Here is a 16,799-nt window from a genome sequence, read left to right as displayed (position 1 = left end):
ACACACACACAAACACACAGCACCTCCTGCAGCAGAGCCAGTAATTAGTGGAGTCACATAACAGTGAGTGGAACACAGAGTCCAGCTTCAGCTGAGAGAGTTGAAGTGTTGTGTGAACTCTGTGTCTGTTCGTCTGCTGTGGTTTGTGGTGAAAAGCAGAAGTGAGACCATGTTGAAGTCACGTCGACTTCTGTTGAGAAACACCGAGCTCGCTTCCCGTTTTCTCCCCCGGCTCTCCCCCCTCCTCCTCTAAACACACAGTTGTCTGATTGTTCTGTTTGTGTTGAATTACTTGTTGTTGTTGCCTCTTTCCTTAGTTTAATCATTTCAGTTGTGTCTTTACATTGTGTTCTTCAGTACTCACATCATAGTTTTACAGTTTTAACATAAGTTCCTGCAGAGGATGAGACCTGAGCTGTTTTTTAGGGAGGTGGGCGGGTTTTGGCAGGAAACAGGAAATAGTGTGACGTTTCACCCTGAGTGTGGGTTGAGACAGTGAGACGGCGTCCTCACATCAAGCAGAGACAGACAGAAGGACTGAGGAGGGACGGAGAGCAGCTTCTTCTCTCCAGAAGAGTCTGAAGAAGATGTGAAGAGAGTTGATCAGGTGAGAATCTCTGTCAGCTACAACAAAGCTTTCACAACGCTGTGTTGGACTGGATCTGACTGTGTGGCTGCTGGCTGTGTGTCTGTGTGTCTGTCCAGCCGACATTATGGACACCTGTGGGGACCTGGGAGGGTCAGGAGGTTTTTAGCTGGAACTAGATGAGGTGGTGGTGGAGGGGAATGAGAACAGAAACACATTCAGACAGTTGTCATCACGCTATGTTTCCACACACTGGATGAATGGATTACAGTTCACATCAAACAGCTGACAGCAAGAAACTGTCTGACAGCTGCTGAACCTTCACTGCTGTTGTTATGAGGATGAGGATTCATATTGATGAGATTAGAGCAAATCAGATTAGAATAGATTAAATTGTGTCAGCTTTATTCATCCCACAAGTGAGAAACTGTAGACATTCCATCAGATATAAATGTTGTCAGTCGATATATGAAGTTCTGTGAAGAACTGCTCAGCTTTAACTGAGCGAGCTGATGTATTCTGTGAACTCTGTGTCTGTTCGTCTGCTTTGGTTTTTGGTGTGAAGCAGACTGACGTCACTTCCTGTTTCCTGTCTGGGCTCTCCTCCCTCCTCCTCTCTGCAGAACACGTGGCTTCTGAGAAAGATGAAAAACCCATTTCCTCCTCAGAGAAAGAAGGTGAGAAGCTTCTCGAGGCTGTTTTCTTGTTCTGTGTTTATTCAGAGCAGCTGTGTGTTCATGACGTGTTCTTCAGGATTCACATCAGTTTTATGGTTTTAACAGAAGTTTGTTCAGAGGCTGAAGTTTGATGTGTTTATTGAGGAGAGCAGGTTTGACTGTTTTAACAGGAAACAGGAGATAAATGGTTCAAAGCTGAGTGTCGGTTATGAGGCGCATACACACACACACACACACACACACACACACAGAAACATGTGCAAACATGCATGTGCACACACACGTACATGCATGCATCCACAGACATGCATGCAACAGTAGGACTCCTGCGACTTCCTGCTGTCCTCATTGGGTTGAGGGTCCAGCACTGGAGACCAGGGAGGACAGAGACAGACTGTCATTACTGTTCTCTCTACATATGTGATGGAGGATGAAACCAGGAGCTTCAAGTTCTCCTGTCAGAGAACCTTGAAGGCAGAGCATCATGTTCAATGTAGTAAAACAGCTGTTATGAGATCAACAACTCTATTTAGAAGTTTCATTGTTCTGTTGGAGAGTCCGAGAAACATTTGATCTCTTGATGGTTGGAAACAATCAGGACTTTGCTTTCAGGACAGTTTTTATTCTCCTGAAGACAGAGAAAGTCCTTCTCTGTGTCTCCAACACTAAATGTTTTAAGAAAACAGCTCACACACTCAAACACACGTATAAGTATTTGTAAACACTGATAAAACTCAAATAAATATAAATTTAACCATGCATTTAACAGAGAGAGAACTCAGGAGTGCAGCATGCTGGAACATGAGGACGTCTCACTCTGGACACATGCAGGTGTCAACATGTAGACCACACACACTTCCTGTTTCCTCTGTCAGCTCTCCTCCTCCTCCTCTCTGCAGGACACGTGATTTCTCTGAAAGAGGAAGAACCCATTTCCTCATATTTCCACTGCCTTTTTTCTTGCTCATTGAGCTCACTTGTCTCTCTGACCCCTTTGGCCTCATTTATTAGCTGTTCTGTCACAGCTCTGTGTGTGATGAGAGCAAACATTTCCAGGCAGGGTCTGGGATTCATCAGGTTGTCCTAAACATTAAGATTGTGTGTAAATATAAGTACAGTTCTCCTGTGCTCACGCACATAATCTTGTGGCAGAACAGTTAAATAATAAATAGAGAGCATGAAGAGAATCCCAGCAGGTGCAGAACCACATCTATCTTCTGTTGCCTTGACAAGCTCAATTAGGAGTTTCATCTCCACAGAAACAGGCATTCTGTATGTGATGTGAATTGCTTTAAAAGAAGTTTTTTTACAGCTGCTTAAGATGTACAAAAGTTCTCAGAAGGTTTTTGCTGAACCATGAGTCCCACAAGGAACACAGTTTTCAAGTGCAGCTGATCTGATAGCTGAGAACACAGAGCGGCTTCTCAGGAGGTCTCGGTTTGAATTTATGTGGTTTGACTTTGAGTTCAGCGACACAGAAATCCCCTGTGATAGGCAATAACCATGAACATGTACACTGTCCAGTTTTAAACTTTTTTGCCTCTCATGCCAGTTTTTGGGGTTTGATTCCCATCAAAGACAAAATTATGTTTATGTAGTTTTTTGGCAAAAAGATTATTGGTAACACTTTACTTGAAGCCCCCCTGTATAACACATTATAAGTAGTTATAAACAGTCATACATGATCACAATGCTTTATAACTCACTATACAGCACTACACAGCATAGGATTAGGGTTAGGGTTAGGGTTAGGTCCTGGCATTGTGATCATCTATGAATGTTTATAACTACAGCTACACGTGTTATAATGGCATTATAATACTTTATGAATATACTTATAATGTGTTATACAGGGGGGCTTCAAGTAAAGTGTTACCAGATTATTTTGAACTGACATTCTAAATGGCACTGATCAATAAGGCAGTTGGTTTGTAACTCCTGGTCTTTCACTGCTTGTCTGCATTCAGGCTTGTCTAGAATATCACTGCATGATAGAATCAATGGTAGTCAAAAATTCAAATAACATGTCAAATAAAATCAGAGGTTGTCTTTAAATAGATTTAACCTGAAACAGTAGAAAATTGGCATGGAGCTCATCAGTACACTTTTTTTGTTTGTTTTTCAGAGTCCAACATCTCACCTGAATCAAACCTGTCAGCTCCTCACCGTGGTCTTTCCAGGGACTCCATGAACACAGAGTGAAAGATCAGTGAGATAAATCAGACTCGTCACAAGGTCAAAGATGAGCTCACCTCAAGAAATCCTCCTGGGAATCCTGGATGATTTGGGAGATCAAGACTTTGGAAGGTTCAAGTGGTATTTGTGGCAAGATGGAGTCCTTGAAGGGTTCAAACCAATCCTGAAGAGTAAACTGGAGACATTGCAGAGGGAGGACACAGTAGATGAGATGTGCCAGACCAACAACACTCATGCTCTTGAAGTCACTAAAATGGTTTTAGAGAAAATGAAGAAAAAGGGTGTATGGCAGAAACACTCTAAAAATATCTCACAACCTGAAGGTAAGTCCTGGAAATGTTAAAACTTGATAGTGTTATAACTTAGATTTGCACAACACGAAACAACAGAGAAGAATAAATACAGGAAAAATATCAATGACATTCTGTTTTTTGCTTTCACCTGACAGTTTCTCTCTTTCACGCGAAACACCACCAGTCTTCGTAGTTCATGTTGACAATCAGTTTATGATTTCTACATGACATTCAGACACTCAGTCTGACGTTCACAGTCTAATGACCTGAAGAGAAAACAAGCACATGAGAAAATAAATCTTTAGTCTACATTACTTAAAACCTCTTCAGGAACACATATTTTGAGTTTCAGTCATCATATATACTGAAATGCCAAAGCTAAGATCTTCTAGTTTCTGGTAATCTGTGTAGGAACTGTGTGAGTAAAACCTAACTTACCATATTTTTCGGGCTATAAGGCACACTAAAAATCCTTTAACTCTTTTCAAAAACTGGCAGTGTGCCATATGATCTGGTGCACTTTATATGGAACAGCACACCCACTGTAATCTGGACTCTTGCGGTGTGGGTGTGTACCGGTAAAAGGTAACACTGGGAGAGATAACGCTTGTGCAACCATTGGGGCTCAAGCTGCCAAAAAACTCCAAACAAAAAAAGGACTCTGTGATGGCGCCTGTTAAGATAAAATGCTAAGTAAAAATATGTAATTAGTACAGAAAAATTAGTCTACAGTGAAGGCTATTATATACATATATTGACATACCTATACACAAATACCCATTATATACGAACATATATATATATATATATATATATATATATATATATATATATATATATATATATATATATATATATATATATATACTTGCATATATATATATATATATATATTATATATATATATATATATATATATATATATATATATATACTTGCATATATATATATATATATATATATATACACAGACATATATAAAAAGCACAAGCTGTGAAATGTGCTGAATAAAGGAAAGAGGTGTGTGCAGAGCCGAATAAAGAAAAGTGAGGATGCTTGGGTAATAAATAAATAAAAAAGAGTGTTGTCTGGAGAAATAGAACCTATGCAGCACACCGCTGTGAGTTTCCTCTGTCAGCCAGGTGGGAGTTGATGTCCAGGGTGACGGCCTGAGGCAGGAATGATTTCCTGTATCTGTCCTGGTGACGGCGGAGCTGCATCAGTCTGTTGGAGAAGGAGCTCTGCCGTCTGTCCAGTGTGTGGTGGAGAGGGTGGTCGGGGTTCTCCTTGATGGATAACAGTTTGTTCAGTGTCCTCCTCTCCACCACAGCCTCCACAGTGTCCAGTTTGCAGCCAATCATGGAGCCAGCTCTCCTGATCAGTTTGTTGAGTCTATTGGGATCGCTGGCTCTAATGCTGCTCCCCCAGGAAAACCACAGCGAAGAATAGTACACTGGCCCCCACAGACTGGTAGAACATCTCCAACATCTTGCTGCACACGTTGAAGGATCTCAGCTTCCTCAGGAAGCAGAGTCTGCTCATCCCCTTCTTGTACACAGCGTCGATGTTGGATTTCCAGTCCAGTCTGTTGTTGATTAGGATGATGATGAGATGGATCCGGGCACGCTTGGTGCCAAAATCGCTCAGACACTGAAGATGAAAGCCAGATGGATTTGTGGGAGATGGTTGAACTGAAAAAGTGATTGTATAGATTTGTGTTTGATGTGTTACAACTGAACAATGTTGAGTTACTGTGAATGACTGTTTTAAAGTCTGACTTTCATCTGAAGGATTCAAAGATTCAAGGAACTTTTTTGTCTTACCAGTTCACATTTACATGTTTGTGGCACGAAAAAGGGGTACTCAGTCAGTCAGCTTCAGGACAGAAGCTGTTTCTGAGTCGGGTGGTTCTGCTCTGCCTTCCTGAGGGAAGGGGCTGAAACAGGTTGTGTGCTGGATGAGTGCAGTCTTTCAGAATGTGGAGAGCCCTCCCCCTGCATCGTGATGAGCAGAGGTCTGCTCCCTACAGTTCTTTGTGCAGCCTTCACCACCCTCTGCAGAGTCTTCCTCTCAGTCACAGCACAGCTGCCATGCCAGAGTGATCCGGTGCTGAGGACGCTCTCCACCGCTCAGCGGTAGCAGCTCTTCAGGACCGGGCTCCCCAGACCAGACTTCCACAGCTTCCTGAGGAAGTAGAGTTGTTGGTGGGCTTTTCTGACCAGACAGGAGGTGTTGGTCCTCCAGGTGAGCTCACTGGACATGTGCACACCCAGGTACCTGTAGCTGGAGACCGTCTCCACGGCTGCTTCGCTGATGTGGAGAAGAGAGAGGGGGCACTTGTCCCTTCTGAGGTCCAACACCATCTCCTTGGTCTTCTTCACATTGATGCAGAGGTTGTTGTCTCCACACCACTGCACCAGGTGCTCTGTAGTTGGACTCATGGTTGTGAAGTTTGTGGATGACACAGCAGCAGTGGGATGCATCTTCAATGGTTGTGAAGTTTGTGGATGACACAGCAGTAGTGGGATGCATCTTCAACAGTGTGACACCAGAGTGTGTTGCCGAGCAGTCTTGTGTCAGCAGAGTGACCAGCAGGGGGCTCAGCACAGCCTGTGGGGAGCCGGTGCTGAGGCTGATGGAGGAGGAGGTGGTGTTATGGATCCTGATGGTCTGAGGTCTGTTGATCAGGAAGTCCAGGACCCAGTTCCCCAGTGTGGATCTCAGCCCAAAGAAGGAGAGCTTCTGCACCAGTGTCTGTGGGATGATGGTGTTGAAGGCTGAGGAGAAGTCCAGGAAGAGCAAGCAGAGATAGGAGTTTTTGCTCTCCCAGTGGGTGAGGGCTGTATGGACCACTGATGAGATGGCGTCAGTGGAGTGGTTTTTCCTGTAGGCGTATTGACGGGGGTCTGCAGTGACGTCGATAGAGTCCTTGATGTGGGTCATGACGAGCCTCTCCAAGCATTTCATGACGATCGGGGTTAGGGCAACCAGTCGATAGTCATTCAGGCCTGTCACTGTGGAGCACCTGGGGACAGGGGCAATTGTGGCAGTGTTTAGGCAGGTGGGGACAGAGGACAGCGACATTGAGGTGTTGACAGTGAAGTTTCACTTGATGCATCTTATTTATTCATGTAGTTATTGTGGCATATTTGCTGTAGTTATCAGAATCAGAATAGTCTTTATTGTCATCGCAACAAGTTACCGAAGTTACAAGTCACAACGAAATTACTTGGGTTTTAAAGACACCCAGGCAGCCAATTACGGCGCTCCGGCTTGAAAGAGAAACAGAGTTAAAGAAACTCAGACAGGGGAGGGGGGGAGGGGTGGTGGTAAAAAAAAGATACGTCAATTCAGATCACGGTTCCAAAAGGGAGTCAAGATTAGAAGTGAGAGACCAAAAAAAAGCCAACCTGCGCACAAACATCAGCGCAACACGTCATCACCGCTCGTCATCAGCAGAGAGGTGTGGTGGAGACGTTGAGAGTGGGGGAGGGAGTGTGTATGGCATTTCAGTTCATCAGTCCATGTAGTGTGTGTGGTTTGGCCCGCCTCCCCTTTGCGCTCCAGCCCAGATGGTCGCTGCTGGACGGCCTTGAACGAAGCAGTCCAAAGGTGAACTTGGGTTGCAGCTGAGAGAGAGAGAGGGATGATAGAGAGAGCAATTAATGTGTCCTTGAATTTTCAGGGAGATTGCTTAGTCTTCCAGGGGCACCAGACACAATCAGAAGTTATCTTGTTTTGGTGTGGAAGGAGCCGTTTGACCTTCCTTTGCTTGGTTCTCAACATTTCAGACAGAAGCTGGTTTAACCCTCTCGGTGATGGAGACATCCAACTTGCGACTCAATCATACAGTACATAACCCAAATTGTCCACCTTTCGAAAGAGTTCGCACCAACAGTCAGTCTCGGCTTTTGCCAGTTGATTTGAAAAGACCGTCCTCCCTTGGACGTCTTTTGTGGTGGCGGTCTTCTTAATCTTCCAGAGGATCAGGTCGCAGCACCGGCCAATCAGCAGCAGGCCGATCATCATAAATCTGAAAATGTAATCATCCACAACGACCTCGGCGGACAGGGGTGCCAGGCATGTGACACCCCTCCACTTCTCCCGGGCGTCCATCACATACCCAGCATGCCGAGTCCCGTCCAGACAGGCAGGATCCCCCGCTCCTGTGCTCTTTGTTGAAAAACTTATATCAATTGCGAAGACAGACCAGCAGATCAATTCCATGGTTGATATTTGGTTTGTTCGAAAAACCAAGTCAAGTGATTCCTCCAGTAAAACAGACGAGACAGAGAGCAGCAAGCAGAGACGATAGGGAGGGAGAAGCAAAGTAGGGAGCGACAGAAAAAGCGTACGCCTCCTCCGAGAGCCAGCAAAGATTTTGTTACCTCTACAATGTATTCTGTGAGTTCTAAGTTTTGAAGTTAGCTGAAGGGTGGTCAAGACCAGGAAATGAGTGTGTGCATGTCAGAGAAGCAGACAGAGACCACCCTCTCAACAGTTTTTTCTCCAGGCAAGACTGTTGTGTTTCTGTATTGTTGCCATGGTTACCATTACAGAAATCTCAGTTCCAAAAATTAATAAACCAGCATTAAGACATGCAACTTGTCTTTCTTTCAACCGGACCATGATTATTATCCAGTGGGCCTTTAAACCTGCTGCGCCATCATCTACGAAAATCAACAGATTTATTGGTGTTTACTGGTGTTCTGCCTTATAATCCGGTGTGCCTTATGGTCCCAAAATATGGTATTCTGGAGAAGTTTGAACATGACTCAAAACTAGCTTTGTTTTTTGTTTTTTTGTTTTTTTGTCTCTGAAAAAAAAAAAAAATTAGGGAAAGACGGTCCTCAAGAGTTTCCTTTGTCAGCAACATCTAAGAGCTGTCAGGAAGAACTCAAGTCCAACCTGAAGAGGAGGTTCGAGTCTGTGTTTGAGGGGGTCGCTGAGGCAGGAAAGAAGTCCCTCCTGAACCAGATCTACACAGAGCTCCACATCACAGAGGGAGGGACTGCAGAGGTCAATCAGGAACATGAGGTCAGACAGATTGAAGCAGCATCCAGGACAGCAGACAGAGCAGAAACAAGCATCAGACCAGGAGACATCTTTAAAGCCCCACCTGGAAGATCTCAACCAATCAGAACAGTGCTGACAAAGGGAGTGGCTGGCATTGGGAAAACAGTCCTGACTCAGAAGTTCACTCTGGACTGGGCTGAAGACAAAGACAACCAGGACGTCCACTTCATATTTCCATTCACCTTCAGAGAGCTGAATGTAGTGAACTGGACTTCCACCGGACTGACTTCCTGACTGACATTAGAAAGTCCACCTCAGTGGATGTTCTGCTGACAAGCCTCATCAGGGGGAAACTGCTTCCCTCTGCTCGCCTCTGGATCACCACACGACCTGCAGCAGCCAATCAGATCCCTGCTGACTGTGTGGACTTGGTGACAGAGGTCCGAGGGTTCACTGACCCCCAGAAGGAGGAGTACTTCAGGAGGAGGTTCAGAGAGGAGGAGCAGGCCAGCAGGATCATCTCCCACATCAAGACCTCCCGAAGCCTCCACATCATGTGCCACATCCCGGTCTTCTGCTGGATCACTGCTACAGTTCTGGAGAAGGTGTTGAAGAGCAGAGAGGGAGGAAAGCTGCCCAAGACCCTGACTCAGATGTACATCTACCACCTGGTGGTCCAGGTCAAATTGAACAGTGTCAAGTATGATGGAGGAGCTGCCACAGATCCACACTGGAGTCCAGAGAGCAGGGAGATGATAGAGTCTCTGGGAAAACTGGCTTTTGATCAGCTGAAGAAAGGAAATCTGATCTTCTATCCATCAGACCTGACAGAGAGCGGCATTGATCTCGAAGCAGCATCAGTGTACTCAGGAATGTTCACACAGATCTTTAGAGAGGAGAGCGGCCTGTACCAGGACATGGTGTTCTGCTTCATCCATCTGAGCCTTCAGGAGTTTCTGGCTGCTCTTCATGTCCATCAGACCTTCATCAACTCAGGAATCAACCTGCTGGAAGAGAAACAAACAACCATTCAACAATCTCCACAACAGCCTCAGCTCCACCATCTCCATCAGAGAGCAGTGGACGAGGCCTTGAAGAGTCCAAATGGACACCTGGACTTGTTCCTCCGCTTCCTCCTGGGTCTTTCACTGGAGACCAATCAGAGTCTCCTTCGAGGTCTGCTGACACAGACAGGAAGTAGCTCACAGTCCAATCAGAAAACAGTCCAGTACATCAAGAAGAATCTGAGTGAGAGTCTGTCTGCAGAGAGAAGCATCAATCTGCTCCACTGTCTGAATGAACTGAATGATGGTTCTCTGGTGGAGCAGATCCAACAGTCCCTGAGATCAAGAAGTCTCTCCACAGATAAACTGTCTCCTGCTCAGTGGTCAACTCTGGTCTTCATCTTACTGTCATCAGAAGAAAATCTGAAGGAGTTTGACCTGAAGAAATACTTTGCTTCAGAGGAGGCTCTTCTGAAGCTGCTGCCAGTGGTCAAAGCCTCCAACAAAGCTCTGTACGTACTTTATGATCAGATATGGACCAAAATATGGGCTCGGTATTATTGTTTTGCCAGCACATAGGCTACATAATATTCTGCCAAAAAATGAGATTTTCTTCTGTGAAAGACAAGACATTCCTTTGCAAACATCCTGCTTACATATGCAAATTACAAAACTGCTTTCAAGACTCTGAATTGCTGTTGTGAATTCTGTCCTTGTCTTTATACGTCTATCTGATTGGATGTTAAGAAATTGAGTAGTTCAGTCATGAAGTAGATGGTGTTCTACCCCCTGGAGACTCTTAAAGGAGAGTACAGTTTCAACATGATTTAAAAAAAAAGTAGGGCTGGGCACGTTATGCGTTAATAACGCATTAACGCACTGCTTCCTTAACGCTAACAAATATTTTCATCAGGCGTTGATGCTCCCCCCCACCCCTCCCTCTAGCTGAGGGTCCAAAAAGCACACACAACCGCAGCACTTTCTGAAACACAGTCAATTCCTCATTATTTGCCATAATGAACTCTGCCGAACTATCAGAAAAATCATCAGGAAAAGGCTGGTATAAGGCACAAACTGAAATAAGGAGCGCAAATATGACAAAAATGAAAGTGGAACTTAAATCACGTCTTTTGCCGGGGAAACGTTTCGACCCGCTGAGCAGTCTTCAGGCGCTGAAAACACGTAAGATAAAGTAAATTTCCCTTCAACACACAATTTGGCTTAATGAGGCACAATTTGGCGTCACTGAATTTATCCTGTCTTCTCTGTCTAAAGGTAAGGGATAGAATGAAGTTTGAGGAAGTGTGCCTCATAAACTTCGTTTTCCATCTGCTCTGCTCTTGCTGGTGTGTGTGTGTGTGTGTGTGTGTGTGGGGGGGGGGGGGGGGTGAGGGGGATCTTGGGAAACACTTGGTATTTTAAGTGATTATAAATCATATTTGATGAATTGTAAAAGTGTTACTGTAAAATTATGAATTCTTGCAAAATTCTTGCAAAAAAAAAAGTCCCAGTCCCCGGCTGAGGGCAGGATGATCATTACAGATTACTTCTGAATTCATTATTGTATTTTGCGAACAATGAAATTACTCGTGATTAGTAAAAAATTGTGCGATTAATCACGATGAAGAAATGTAATCGTTGCCCAGCACTAAAAAAAGTCAGATGAGTATCAATATTCATTGTTGCTGACAGAGCAGGACGAGTCCAGGATGCTCACAAAACAGTGTGTGATGAGGAGGAGCATTGAGACATTATACATCTGACTGAGACACTGGAGATTATAACAAGAGGGGTCTTTTTGTTTGGATGGGAGCAGGGAAACCCTCCCTTGGCCTTTCATGGTCTCAGTGGGGTGGGGGACACTGCAGGGGGGGTTGTGAGTAATGTGTAGTGTGTAGCCCTGAGAATGCCATGTGATGCAGGGTGTGTTTGTCAGCAGGTGGTGATTGTGGTCCAAACAGCAGCTGAGTCCATGAGTGTCTTCTGTGTAGGAACAGGTCTCTCTGTCTGGAGTGTTTGTCCTCTGGAAGAAGCCACAATCATCCCATGGGGGGAGGATTGGGGTGGCGGTCGCTATGCTGTGAATCCATGATGAAGTTCTCTCTGATTGGTAGTTCCAGCTGCTCCTCATTTTAATTCAGCTTTCAGTGTGATCAGATTCTTAGTGGCCTCATTTGATTCCAGACTGAGCAGATGTAGTGTAGAACAGTTCTGTGAGCTGACTCCCGATGGCTCTCACACTGCTGTTTAATAAACACAGAATAGAAAATCACATAAAGGCTCCTTTTCACTGTTTTGATTTACAATTTCCAAACCAGAAGCAGGAGACGATTCATTTCATGTTTTGAACTCCTGCTGAAACTCTGCTCCCCTTGAAGAGTCTGCTGCAGTGTGGGAGGACAGAAAGACAAACTGGACGCTTCAGTTTCACAAGGACAAAGTTCTCACTGGAACTTCAGAGTCTTTCTGTGAGCACCTGTGAACAGAATCTTTGCAAAGGAAATTCAGCTTTCTTTTCCACAAATAGAAATCATTTTTTAAAACCATGCAAATCTTTTTCTCCATTTTCACAAATGTGAACATGTCTGACTTTTTTTGTGCAGGATGGCAAAACGAAATGTACAAATCCAAACTGAAATGATATAGAATCATTCATTTACCTGAGCAAAATATTTATGTCTCATAATTAAAACCACAACATTCTGTACCTGATGTCCAGTCAGCTGGTTTTCATTGTTGCTTCTTCTTCAGGTTGAGCTGCTGTGGTCTGTCAGAGAGAAGCTGTGGAGCTCTGTCCTCAGTTCTCAGCTCTCAGTCCTCCAGTCTGACACATCTGGACCTGAGTAACAACGACCTGCAGGATTCAGGAGTGAAGCGTCTGTCTCTTGGACTGGAGAGTCCTCACTGTAAACTGGAAGCTCTCAGGTCAGGATCCAGCTGCTGCTTGATCATGTGGAGGATCTTCCTTCTTCCTTCTTGACTTGATGCAGCCATGTTTGTGTCTCCAGTCTGTCAGGGTGTCTGGTCTCAGAGGAAGGCTGTGCTTCTCTGGTCTCAGCTGTGAGATCCAAGTCCTCCCATCTGAGAGAGCTGGACCTGAGCTACAACCATCCAGGAGACTCAGGAGTGAAGGAGCTGTCAGCGGCAGTGGAGGATCCACACTGCTCACTGGAGACTCTCAGGTTCTGACATGATTGTTAAATATTTCCCACCACTCTCTGTTCTCCTCCTCACATCTGCAGAACACCTGTAGAACATCTCAATCGAACATTGTAACTTCTCGACATCCACTATTACTGAGAAGTCAAACCACACCCACATGGAAAAGATAATGATACATTCTATAAAGTTTATGTCTGTTTTATGTGGAACTTGTCAGTAATATTTGTGACGATCAAACCAGACATCAGATCCTCCGTGAATTTGAACAAAATGAAAATTGGATAATTTGCTAACTGAGGTGAACAATATATGACAGTAAATGAACAAACACAGTCTTGAGAAAATGTGTCTAATATGAAACTTATGAGTTATACAACCTTAAAAACTTGAAGTATGATAGAAAATGAAAGTCACTCCGGTTCGATGAATCCCGGATGACCTCCAGACGGCAGTGCTGAAAGCACTGAATGTTCCCCTTAGTTTGAGTCTGTATACCAGGGCCTCCAAACTGGTCCAGAAAGGGCCGGTGTGGCTGCTGGTTTTTGTTCCAATCAGACAGGAGCACATCAGACTCCACCCATTTCCTCAAGTGAGTCCACCTGTAGACTTGGTGAAATAGGTGGAGTCTCGTGGAGTCCACCGATTTCACCTGCCTGCTGCCTCACAGCAACAAGGTCCTGAGTTCAAACCCCAGCCAGAGCCTGGTGTCCTTCTGTGTGGTTTGCATGTTCTCCCTGTGTTCTCTCTCTCTCTGCTGACTGGATGAGCGTCTTCTCTGAAAACATTGGTCTTCATCTCTGTTCTCCTCATCACAACTGTTGTAAAGCACTGTGGGGTTCGGGGGGGTGGAGGGGGGTGATTACGGTGTGAGTGGCTGTTTGGCTGGGTGCCATGGCCAGCAGAACCAGAGGAAGAGGATGTCCAGGCTGAAGAAGAGGAGGAGAACATTGGGACTCATGCAGAGGCTGAGCAGGAGCTGGAGGGGCAGAGAAGACATTGCTGGAAAAACAGTGACAAGTCTTTTTTTTGAGGAAAAAACAAAAACATTTCTATTCCTTCAGCAACAACAAAAATGAACATTCGAAAGTTGCTAATACCAATGCCAACACTAATACTAATGCTGAAGCTAAAGCTAATACTAATGCGAATGCTAATGCTAAGTGGTAAAAATCTCCCAGAGTGAAAAGACGCTTCAGTCATTTCTTCACTGCTTTCAGGAGGCCTCATATCACCGCTGTGCCTCAGGAACATGGTTTGTCTTCAATCTTCCAGAAAACAACAGAGTCTCCAGCTCCAGCTGGAGGACTGCAATGAGCCGTTGTCTACTCTGACATTTCATATGAAGAAGAAGATCTTCTGGCTTTTCTGTCCAAGCAAGCTGGAGACAATGAATAATGGCTGCATTTTACTTCCACACTTGTGTTTAATAGAAAGAAAACAATGAGACTGAAGCATAATCCATATAAAACATGAAGACTGACGACTGGAACTGATGGAACTTCTCAGAAGCTTTTTAAATGTCTTTTCCATGTGGGCAGATTCAAGTTTCCAGTCTCAGCTGAGCTGCAGAGCAGCAGCTTTCCATCCTCCACTCACTGTTTGTGATGCTCCAAGTCAGAGATGTAGAACTGAGTCCATGACAAACATTGATGTGGTTTTCATTGTTGCTTCTTCTTCAGGTTGAGCTGCTGTGGTCTGTCAGAGAGAAGCTGTGGAGCTCTGTCCTCAGTTCTCAGCTCTCAGTCCTCCAGTCTGACACATCTGGACCTGAGTAACAACGACCTGCAGGATTCAGGAGTGAAGCGTCTGTCTCTTGGACTGGAGAGTCCTCACTGTAAACTGGAAGCTCTCAGGTCAGGATCCAGCTGCTGCTTGATCATGTGGAGGATCTTCCTTCTTCCTTCTTGACTTGATGCAGCCATGTTTGTGTCTCCAGTCTGTCAGGGTGTCTGGTCTCAGAGGAAGGCTGTGCTTCTCTGGTCTCAGCTGTGAGATCCAAGTCCTCCCATCTGAGAGAGCTGGACCTGAGCTACAACCATCCAGGAGACTCAGGAGTGAAGGAGCTGTCAGCGGCAGTGGAGGATCCACACTGCTCACTGGAGACTCTCAGGTATGGACACACAACAGGAGCTCATGGCTTGTGTCTTGACCAATGACCTGTCTTCCTGTGTGACTGTCTCTCTTCCTGCAGGGTGGACCATGGTGGACAGCAGTGGCTCAAACCTGGTCTGAGGAAGTGTAAGTTGGACTCATCACTGTCCGTTTGTCTTTAAATCAAAGCTTTGGATTCATTCAAACATTCCTGACAAGAGAAGCCTGACAAAAAGTGTCCTCATCAAACTTTCTCTCCATCAACAACATGTCAGGAAGTCCACAAACAACAAATCCATCACATGTGTCACATCAGGACTGAACTCTTTTTCTCTCCATCAGATTTCTCTCAACTTCAACTGGATGAAAACTCAATGAGCAGAATCCTCAAACTGTCCAACAACAACAGGAAGGTGACACGTGTGGAGGAAGAGCAGTCGTATCCTGATCATCCTGACAGATTTGATTACTGGTATCAGCTGCTGTGTAGAAATGATCTGAGTGGTCGATGTTACTGGGAGGTCGAGTGGAGCGGAAGGGTTTCTATATCAGTGAGTTACAGAGGAATCAGAAGGAAAGGAGACAGTAGGGAATGTTGGTTTGGAATGAATCATCAGTCCTGGAGTCTGGAGTGCGGTTATGGACGTTTCTCTGTCTATCACAATGACAGAAGAACACTCCTCTCCCCCTCCTCCTCCTCCTCCTCCTCCCTCCCCTCTGGTAGAGTAGCAGTGTATGTGGACTGTCCTGCTGGCTCTCTGTCCTTCTTCAGAGTCTCCTCTGACTCTCTGATCCACCTCTACACCTTCAACACCACATTCACTCAACCTCTATGTGCTGGATTTGGATTTGACTCCCTCTTCCCTGGTTGTTCAGTGAGTCTGTGTCCTCTGTAGGAAGGACGTCTCTGTCTCTGACAGCAGGGAGGAGGAGGAGCCTGTCAGAAGGTGGGAGGGGCCTATCAGAAGGTGGGAGGGGCATATCAGCAGGTGGGAGGAGTTTAGCTCCACTAAAGATGTGATTTCTTCTGTGTTCCATCTGGTGTTTGTTGTGGTTTCATTGTTGTGGTGTTTCTTGAAATGTTCCATCATAAAGTAATAAAAGTAGATCACTGACAAGTCAAACTCTCTTTCTCTCCTTTACTTGTTGTCTTCAGTTAGATTTGCTGTTCAGTCAACAAGGAGCTGAAAGCTGCTAATACCATGCATCAACATCATAATGCTAAGTCAATGCTAACAAAGATAACAGCTGATGTGATGCTGAAAGCATGTCAACACAATGCTAATATGATGCTAACATGGTATCAATACAATGCTAATGTGATGCTTACAATGCTAATATGATGCTAACATGCTAGCAATACAATGCTATCATCACGCTAACATGCTAGCAATACAATGCTAATATGATGCTAACATGCTATCAATACAATGCTAATGTGATGCTAACAATGCTAATGTGATGCTAACATGCTATCAATACAATGCTAATGTGATACTAACATGCTAGCAATACAATGCTAATATGATGCTAACCAGTGGTGGTCGAAGTACTCAATTTCATTACTTGAGTAAAAGTACAGATACTAGAAGTCAAATACTACTCCAATAAAAGTAAAAGTTGGCAAATCAACAATTTACTTAAGTAAAAGTAAATAAGTATTTGCTTTAGAAAATACTTAAGTACAAGAAGTAAATCGTTTAATACTGTGAATCCTAATTCAGCACCTTAGAAATGTAAGATAAGATAAGATAAGATAAGATAAAACTTTATT

The 16,799-nt window shown here is 44.6% G+C and overlaps 4 protein-coding genes across 4 annotated transcripts in view; 3 read left to right on the top strand and 1 right to left on the bottom strand.

Annotated features, from left to right (window-relative positions):
• LOC115381317 (protein NLRC3-like) overlaps positions 1 to 755 on the top strand; it is a 533,865-nt gene extending 533,110 nt beyond the window's left edge. The window contains exon 12 of the mRNA XM_030082596.1: positions 706 to 755. Coding sequence (XP_029938456.1) covers positions 706 to 755 — 50 coding nt within the window. The remainder of the gene's footprint in view (positions 1 to 705) is intronic.
• The window catches only part of LOC115382194 (NLR family CARD domain-containing protein 3-like), a gene marked incomplete at its 3' end in the record, with an annotated part of 1,416,821 nt that extends 1,401,680 nt beyond the window's left edge, over positions 1 to 15,141 (top strand). Inside the window, 8 exon segments of the mRNA XM_030083889.1 lie at positions 3,389 to 3,782; positions 8,590 to 9,030; positions 9,033 to 10,284; positions 12,524 to 12,697; positions 12,781 to 12,954; positions 14,614 to 14,787; positions 14,871 to 15,044; positions 15,126 to 15,141. Of these exon segments, the coding sequence (XP_029939749.1) occupies positions 3,506 to 3,782; positions 8,590 to 9,030; positions 9,033 to 10,284; positions 12,524 to 12,697; positions 12,781 to 12,954; positions 14,614 to 14,787; positions 14,871 to 15,044; positions 15,126 to 15,141 (2,682 nt within the window).
• Positions 1 to 16,799, bottom strand: part of LOC115382184 (NACHT, LRR and PYD domains-containing protein 12-like) — an 815,989-nt gene that overhangs the window by 587,876 nt on the left and 211,314 nt on the right. The gene's annotated exons all lie outside the window — the stretch shown is intronic.
• The window catches only part of LOC115382179 (NACHT, LRR and PYD domains-containing protein 3-like), a 1,352,480-nt gene that overhangs the window by 1,196,560 nt on the left and 139,121 nt on the right, over positions 1 to 16,799 (top strand). Inside the window, exon 3 of the mRNA XM_030083867.1 lies at positions 427 to 607. The gene's annotated coding sequence lies outside the window, so the exon portion shown is untranslated. The remainder of the gene's footprint in view (positions 1 to 426; positions 608 to 16,799) is intronic.

The sequence above is a fragment of the Salarias fasciatus genome, chromosome 23 (assembly GCF_902148845.1).
Source record: "Salarias fasciatus chromosome 23, fSalaFa1.1, whole genome shotgun sequence".
NCBI classification, from domain to species: Eukaryota; Metazoa; Chordata; class Actinopteri; order Blenniiformes; family Blenniidae; genus Salarias; species Salarias fasciatus.
Note: the sequence above shows the minus strand (reverse complement) of the source record. Positions and strands in the feature narration are given on the sequence as shown.